The sequence below is a fragment of the Chaetura pelagica genome, unplaced genomic scaffold, assembly GCF_000747805.2.
Source record: "Chaetura pelagica isolate M959 unplaced genomic scaffold, ChaPel_1.0 scaffold142, whole genome shotgun sequence".
In the NCBI taxonomy this organism is placed as follows: domain Eukaryota; kingdom Metazoa; phylum Chordata; class Aves; order Apodiformes; family Apodidae; genus Chaetura; species Chaetura pelagica.
Genome location: NW_009952973.1, coordinates 1,291,203 through 1,299,945, shown reverse-complemented (window position 1 = coordinate 1,299,945; position 8,743 = coordinate 1,291,203). Strand labels below are relative to the sequence as shown.

At 49.4% G+C, this 8,743-nt stretch overlaps 1 protein-coding gene across 1 annotated transcript in view; it reads right to left on the bottom strand.

Annotated features, from left to right (window-relative positions):
* Positions 1–2,048: 2,048 nt before the first annotated feature.
* The window catches only part of LOC104387183 (tyrosine-protein kinase SgK223), a 21,685-nt gene continuing 14,990 nt past the window's right edge, over positions 2,049–8,743 (bottom strand). Inside the window, exons 4-5 of the mRNA XM_009995882.1 lie at positions 6,799–7,538; positions 2,049–3,363 (exon numbers count right to left, since the gene is read on the bottom strand). Of these exons, the coding sequence (XP_009994184.1) occupies positions 2,326–3,363; positions 6,799–7,538 (1,778 nt within the window). The 3' untranslated portion in view covers positions 2,049–2,325. The remainder of the gene's footprint in view (positions 3,364–6,798; positions 7,539–8,743) is intronic.

Here is an 8,743-nt window from a genome sequence, read left to right as displayed (position 1 = left end):
GAAATGCTACCAAACAGTGTATTGTTGGCCTCTGGTCTGCTGGGCATGCTGCTGCAGGACACCAGGACCAACACCAGAACCAGTCTCAAGTGCCCAAACTCAAGGGAAAAACATTTGATCAGGTTAACATCCCACACCATGCAGGCCCTGTGCCAATATCTGTATCAGTGATTGACACTAAACTGAAACTAAGCATGCAAAATGGATGCAGCATTGGCTTTTGTGGGTTGGTTGGACGTTTTGCTACTTCTTGGGTCCAATTGAGTGCCCATCCCAAACCTTGCAAGCCATTTGCCCTGCATACGATTACCACATTGCCAGCACATCTTGCATCTATCAGGGCAAGACCCTGTCTCCTTCAATGCTGTCCTGCAGAGCTGCCTCCAACTTATTCCCTATAATTCTTGCTTAGAAATTGAATCATCTTTTCATCTTATCTCTGAAAAACTTGCTGGGCACCTTCAGGCAGGTTCTCCAGCTGTTTCATCACTCTGTTGGCCCATATGAGAACACAATGCAGCAAGCCAGGGCCAGATTTCCATGGCAGTCCACGGGACAGTGGTTCCCAAGCCAAAATGCTCTTGCCACATATGCTGTAGGGAAGTGGACCCAAGAGTCAGATGCAAGAAATCCAGTGTATAAAAAAAATCCCCAACATCCGCAGTTGGAGCCATCCCACATTCTTTCAGCAGGCAGGGACGTGTGCGGCCTCCTCCCTAAAGGGATAAGGGGAAATTCATTGCAAATGGGTGCCCAGACAAGGAACCATCCCCTCCCATCAGCAGCAACCATTGCCAAACAGATAAAGAAAAAAAAAAAATAGTCCTGGTGAGAAGCCTGGAAAAGATTCACAGAGAGTGTATGAAGTGTTAAAAAAACCCAGGGAATTGAAATTTCCCTAAGAGAGCAGGCTGGAGCTGGAGGTGAATCAAGGCTGGAAGAAAACACTCATTAGTTTCTCCCTTTTTTGACCCAGGAGGTGGGTAGCTCAGCTAGTGACATCCTGTCTCAGCTAAGCTAATGCTGGGCTTTCTTCATGTGTCTGTCTCAAACCTACCCTTTCTCCAAGGGCTACAGAGCTGCTGCCAGGAACAGGGCAGCTCATCTCTGCCCCACATTGGGGTGGAAAAGTAAAAGCAGCCTACAAGCTTTTTGAAAAATCAGATTTTCTGAGCAGCAGCAAAGCCTTTCTACCAAGCTGTGTGGCTGCTGTATGTCTGGATGGAAAGAAAGGAGCTGGCAAGAGCCAGGCCAGCTTCTCCCTCTTCCATCATGCTTCTCTTGCATGGCATCTGTTGGAGGAGCATGTCTGCAGTACACCTAGCCCTGTGCATTTCTAATTTAAACACCAGCAGCAGTAAGACCCTCACAGATCACAGGGCAGCTGTCCTGGCCTTTCAAATGCCAGTTCATCTCTTGATAACAGGGTTAATAAATGCTAGACACAAGGGACAGGTGAATTACCAGGTAAAGGGAGGGAGCTGGAGGGATGGGGAAAGCAAAGCAACCTGGCCCTGACTTCCCCTGCAAGGCCTTGGAGGTGAATTGGGGATTTTCCATTTCATTAACTTTACAAGGGGTAATTCCCAGCATGCAGCACTATCCTCATGAACAGACCCATCCTGGGCTCTCTCTTACCCTTTCACAATCAACAGCCTGCATAGCAGCACCAACAGACAGGAAATCATGTATTAGTATCGAACAAAGGTAAGAGACAGCTGATACTTGCCCAGAGTGGAAAATACAGCTGATACACAAAAAACAAGCAGTAACTTTTGTTTTTAAAGTAAGAAGCAAAATGGATGCTAAAACCCATGGAAGATATGAATTTGAAAGCCCTTCCTGGTTCTCCTGGGCAAAGGAGCGTTACACAAAGTGCTCTTGTTTCCCAGGAGAAGCCAGTCAATGGCTCATCCCTGCTGCCCATGCTGGAGAGGAGTGGTGTACCCAGGCAAAAAGGGTCTGGTGCTTTAGGGGATGATGGGGATCAAAGGACTGTCCCACAGGTGCAGAAATCAAGTAAAGTACATTTTGTTCATTAGAAACATGCACACACGCAGGCAGGAGTTTATTAGTCTACGGACTTAAAAAAGAGTTTAACACACCCCCCCCCCCCAAATAGGGGTAGTTTCCCAGTTTTGCTTGCTCACAAACTAACAGTGCGGAGGGTACTAAATGTGTCTTGTGCACTGTGATGGGAGTGCAGGGCAGGAGATAAATGTGCCTTGGCAGCTGAGACTCAAACGTCTCATGTAGAAAGGGGCTGTGTACCTTTAGCCACCAGGCAACCGGGAGCCCTCAGCTGCCTCCAAGACACATCCAAGGTCAGAGCAGCTGCAGCAGCTTTAATGTGTGTGAGAGGGAGGCCGGCTCAGCAGACGCTAAGTACTGGCAGCACAGCCACTCCTCCAGTTCAATGCTCCGCTCTGTGTCCACAGCCCTCTCTGCAAACTTCATCATGAGCAGGGCACGCTTCATGTCCACCCAGTTCTGCAGCACCTGGCGGAGGGCTTCCTCATGGCTGAGGGGCAGCTCCGTGAGGTCTTTGCGGGGCCCCCACAGCAGACACTGCAGCATCCGCTTGGCTTCAGTGATCCGCACACGCTTGATGGGATCTGCTTCTAGCAGCAGGTGGGCCAGCTGCTGGAGACCCCGGGAGTAGATGGACAAGCTGGGCAGAGCAGGGAGGTCCTCAGGGCTGTAATCCTGCTCCCTGAGGTGCACCTTCTCCTCGAAGGGGTTGGGCTGGTGCAGCAGCTCGTAGATGAGAATACCAGTCTGAAACTCATCAAACTTCTTGTACTGAGAAGCTGACACAATCTCTGGGGCCAGCCGGGCCTGGCTCTTCTTCAGTTTAGAGTCTCCAGTTCCTGGCTTCTGTTTGGCTTTCAAAAAATTGCTTATGATGAGGCGGGGTAAGTGTTTGTCATCTTTGGCTTTCACACAGCTCATGGGGGGCTTGCAGGGGACAAGCAGGAGGTTCTCCAGGCACAGGTCACGATGGATGATGCCGTGCTCTTTGAGGTGCTCCAGGCCGTTGCAGAGCTGGAGGAGCAAGAAGCAAACACGACGTTCGTACAGCTCAGGCTTGGCTTGGTGCAGCATCACGGAGTCCCTCACAAAGTCAGCGGTGGTTTGGCTCGGCACCTCCCGGGTGATGACCACCACACAGTCGTGCTCGCTGGCAGTGCGGGAGGGATGGTGGCCATCGCCAGGCATGCTTTTCCCCACATCTGAGGACAGCAGCATGCTGGAGGGGACAGAGGCCACAAAATGCCCACAGTCCTGCTGGATGTTGAAGTGGACTGGCACTGCAGGGCTGCAGTATGAAGCAGCCACCTTGGACTCCTGGGTTTTACAAATCTGTGAGGAGAGACCAAAAGGAAAGTCTTATCAGTCAGCAACAGAGACAAGGGGGAGACCAGAAATTCAGAAGTGGGTTCCTAAGGTGAGACTTGCAGATGCTAAGGAAGACATCAGTAGAAGGAGGGTGTGCATTGGTCACTTTAGTACTTGAAAATATCTCCTGGCTTAAGGATCATTCTTGCAATGCAGCACCCCAACTGTAGCAGCTACACGTCTGAGTCACATTTCTGGGCATGCCTCCTTTGCCGGGTAATGCCCAGGAAGAGGAAAGGTAGGAAGGTTGTCCTCCTGTAGGCAACTTCTGGAGACTTTGTTTCATTGCTGACAGAAGCTACATAGCTTTTACATCAGAGTTGTCATCAAGATTCCCCTCTGAGACCCAGAAGACATTCTGCAGAGGGAAAAGCAAAGCCTGTGGCAGAAGATGTGCCACCTCCATCTCTGCAGATGGTTAATGCTTGCCTGTATAAGGCCTCGTGCAATGTGATGTGTCTGCAAGGGTGTCCCTGTTTGGAGTGATGGGTGGACAGAAACCTCCAGCACTTTTTTTCCACCTAACCCTTCTCTGGTCCTAAGCCCTGGAGCCACTTTTACATCCTCTTCAGCTGCTCCTCTTGTGTCAGCGACTACTCTCAAGCACCTGATCAATGGCTGAGGGATACCAACAACAAGCTGTTCTTGTCAATACAGGGGAAAAAAACACCAGAAAGTAGGAGTTAACAACAGGCTTAGAGATCAGTGGGAGTGCAGCAAACTCAAGGGAAAAAAGTATTTTATAATCTTTAGTCTCTTAAACCCACATGACTTTTATCTTCATTTTGTTCTATATTTTAGCTTTGTGAATGCATTAAAGACTAAACAAACTCAAACCCAGGCTTATTATAGGAGTATCCATTAGGTTATGGGGCCTTCTGGCATTTCTATTATACTTTTTTCCCCCCCTTTTTTTCCTTTTATTTAACAATGCACTTATATCTCACCCACAGGAATCAGCAACAGGCTGAAACTCAGCATAAAATGTTTCAAACCCTGGAGCATGCCACTGCCAGTCACAGCATGCATGCAAAATCGGACAAGAAATCAATTTTGCCTCAGAGTTAAAATAAATGCAAGGATAGAGAGGAGCTGGAGAAACAGGTTGCTTTTGTATTCCTCTAGCAATGGTTTGAATCTAGGCATTTGCAGGTAATTCACTCAGATGAGACAATACTGTGGAGATGGGGCATTTCAAATCCCTATTGTCCTCTCCTTTCTAAACAAAAATACCCTGCCCTGGCTCCATGCTTCTTTTGTGGAAAGACAAGCTTTGGAGAGCTAGGCAGACTGCAGCTGCATGCAGCAGGACACAGGAAAACACAGAAGGTCCCCAAAGGTGGAGGAGGCCTTCCAGCTCTCTGCCGAATAAGCCTGGTTGTTCCTCTCCACACAGGGAAGATGTGTAAGACTTAAGAAAAGGGGAGGAGCTCCCGTGAGAGAGGAGTTGCTGGAAGAATAACTGCAACCAAAGACAGGGAAATCTTCCCTGGCCAGCCATTCTTTGTGACTTCGGCTGCACCAGAGGCATCCTCCATGCAGCAAGCTCCAAGTAGAAGCCTGGGGTTGGCTTAGTCACTCATCTTTAAGTGGAGAAAGAAGCCAAGGCATGGAGCATATCTTGGCTTAATTCCTCTAAAGTTGTTCACGTAATCCTGGCTCCTTCTAACTGTTTTATACGTAGCCGGCTCTGCCTGTGCACAGACTCAACTCTGGCTCCTGCTCCTCAGCAGGCTGCTTTGCTCAAATCAGATCCTCTGCCCATTTTGAGCTCTCCAAGTCTAATTTTAACTACACGTCTGTGATCTCTGATGTCAGCAAATCGGTACCAGAAGCCAGGAGGGGCAGGTAGGAATCAGCCAGTTCTAAGGTTTCACAACTATTCTCTGCTTCAGCCACCAAAAAGAAGGTGGCACACAGGAGCATTGCAGGAGGTGTACACACGCATGTGTATAAACACATGCACAACTTCACTTTACACTGGCACAGAGTACTGCCCTGCTGGAGTGCTTTTCGCTTTGTTACAGAGCTCTGCAGCATAGCCTGGGCACAGAATAAACCCACATCACACGCAGGGACACAACTGCAGTCCCATTAAGAGACTGTAACGTGCTCTTTCTGCCTTGGCAGGAATTCATCCACTTGAGCCACGGAGCTGAGCTGCTGAAAACCCCACCTAACACGGCAGGCAAGAGCCAAGGTGCGTGCGTGCCACAAGGAAACACTGATTGAAAAGGAGCACACCCATTCACCACACAGTTCTCAAGCTGCAGGAAGGAAGTTGTGATAGATTTAGGTATAACACACAAGAGAAGCTGCAGCTTCAAGTGCTGGACTAGGGTTATTGGTGCAAGATCTCATCTAACTCCATTCTGGTTATTTAGAGACCCCTGTTGGGTTAACCATACTTCCTTTAGAACATGAACTGGCCTTAAAGCTATCATTTAACTAAAAGATCCCCTTGAGGTTCATAATGGTAGAAACGATTCAGCAGAGATTTTTATTTTATTTTGTTTTATTTTCTTGCTTAATGCATCTCTGACAGTGCTTTTTTTGGAGTTACTTTAGGTTTTGAAAACATTCTGAAGAGTAAGCAGCAATGAGATGCCCCTAGGGTTAAGTCAGAATAGAAATTAAAGGCTCTATACTCAAGTAGTAACTTGGGTCAAGAACCCATAATCCATGAGACATCCATGGAATGGATTGGATAATCTTAGTTATCCAGATTTCAAACACCTGATCTATTGCACCTCACGTTTCCATTTCTAACATGGATTCCATAGAATGACAGGAAAATATTTCAGACCTGGCCTTACACTGCATTTCTGGGTCAGTCTCGCACTGTTTAATTGAGATCTGCAATATCTTAATGCCTGCAGTTCCAAGATCATATAAGCACTCACATGGTTTCTGAGTCAGACCTTCCACTTAAAAGGCAGGCAGAGGAAAAAATGCTGTCTTTTGAACAACCTTTCATCAGCTTGTGTCAGAGGCTAATGCCTCTTGAGTTTACAACATAGTGTTTGCACAAAGATATTTTTCAGAGAGGAACTGGTTGGGTTTCAGGCCCTACTATTCTGCAGCAAGAAGCATTTGACTAGAGTAGTTTTCACTGTAACAAACGTTAAATTAACCTTTGCAAGCAGCAGGGGGAAAGTGGCAATTTTGGAAAAGGTTTTGCCTGCCAGACTTTACCTGTGAAGAAGACAAGCAGAGAAGACAGGCTGATGCTGCTTCTCAAAGGCTGAGTCTGCTTCCCACTCTTTCATTCAAATCCATATACGTTCAGTCCTAGCTCAGACAGACCTCCCACACAACCTTGGGCCCTGCATCTCTTTGCCTCATCCTCCCAACTGGGAGCTGGGGATAAGGCTGGATGCCTGCTGGGTGTGGGCTCACCTTCACAGCATAGGTCGTAGAAGGGTCCTTGGAGCAGGTGGCACAGTAATATATCGCATCCCCCGAATCGCAGCAGGGCTTGTTGCACGCCAGCTTGAAGAGCGACCAGTTGTTCTCGCTGAAGTGCAGCTCGTCCTTCTGCTCCCGCATGAAGCAGTCCTCGCATCTGGCCGCCAGCCGGCGCAAGGACTCCGCGTACAGGGCCCCCAGCTTCGCGTACACCCCCTCCTTGCTGTCCATGTTGCTCAGGAGGCTGTGGAGCTGCAGGCTGGAGCCCGACGACACCTGGCTGGACACGCTGAGCTGCGAGGAGGAAAAGGACTGGAGGCTTCTGCTGGGGACACAAGCCCCTGTGCTCTTACCGGTGGCTGAGCCCCAGTAGCCATTTCCTTTGGAGCCTTTCTCCAGGGACTCGGAGGAGGAGAAGGCACCCGGGCGGCCCCCCAGGCTGGCTGGGTAGACAAAAGGAGGCTCCTCTTGGAGGCAGACATTGCTCTCGGAGTGGCTGAAATTCAGCCTGGGGCTGGCAGCACCAGCTGCTCTGCCTGAAGATGCATGTCCCCCAAAAAAGCCATCTGGGGAGGACACTGTTCTGCTCACTGTCTTCTTCTGGGGCAGAGGGGGTGGGCAGCTGGGGGCAGAGGAGGGACCATCCTCAGTGGAGGCAGAAAGGAGAGGGACAGGGGGAAACCCTTGGCTCTCAGCTGGAGGGGGCGAGTGGTTCAGCTCAGACGAGCGCCCTAGGAGAGAGAGACACACAGGAAGATGCCATGAGTGGCCCCTGCGGGCTGAGAGCACAGGTCCCCCTCCATGTCCCTGCCACCCCCACAAGCTACCTCTCCCAGGGCTCTGGCTGAGAGCAAAGCAGCAAGCCAGGTTACATCTGAACCCAACACACAGTCCCCATGTATTCAAGACTGCAAAGCTTCACTGAAGGTTTTAGGGATTTAATCCAGTTTAATACAACAGGTTTGCAAAGCAGGCTGCAAGCAGCCATCTGGAGAAATACCACACCCCCCACCCCCACCAAAACCACTCTCCACTCCCCTTTGAACTGCATACACAGTAGTAAAAGCTAGTAGAGGGTAAATATTTAAGCTGTGATGTCATCCACAGGGCTGTGAGAATGAAGCAGACAACCTGTGAGCTCCCACCCATTGCTTCAGCAGTACAGCATGATAAGGAGAGACTGACTCAGGCTCCTCAGCTCCAGCCCTCCTGCTGTACCAGAGCAGCCCAGGAAGTATACATATTGAACCTATCTCTCTGCCTCACACGGGGTAAGGGTCACTGGTCAAGGCCTGGGATGTTGCAGTTTCCACCCTCCTGAAAACATCTGGCCTTCCCCTGCTGCTTGTGCCCAGCTTATTGCCAGAGCTCTTTGCTCAGAGAGCCTGGCCCCACTACATACCACTAAACCCCAAACAACTCCACATGCCATCTGCACAGCGATGGGGTTGGGTTGGCTGCCTCATTTCAGGCAGCTGTAGCAGCTGTTTTCCTACCCCGGCCAGACTGGAGAAAAGTAATAGAGTTGCATGTCATGACAGAAGGAAGAAAAAAGATTATTTTACATTGAAATAAAGAGCAATAGTTTCAGGTCACAGAGAAAGATCAGATGAAGAACGGAGGGGTCTGCAGGGGAAATGGGAAGAGGCAATTATTTTAGAGAATTTTCTACACCACTTGAATGACAGGCAGGACTCTTGGTAAACTTCAGCTCTGCTAACACCTTGCATTCAAGTGTAGACCTTTACAGGTGCAAGGTAGGGCTTTGCTCAAAGCAAGCTCAGCACATAGTGGGTTCTATTTCTTTCTTTGAGCCCAGCTTCCAAAGCTGCAGAGCAGTAACAAGCCATCTTTCCTCCTCAAAAGGCTGCTGGTGAGGGTTCAGTTGCTAGCAAGTACTTCCTCTCCATGGCTCTCTGCTTGTTCCACAGGAATG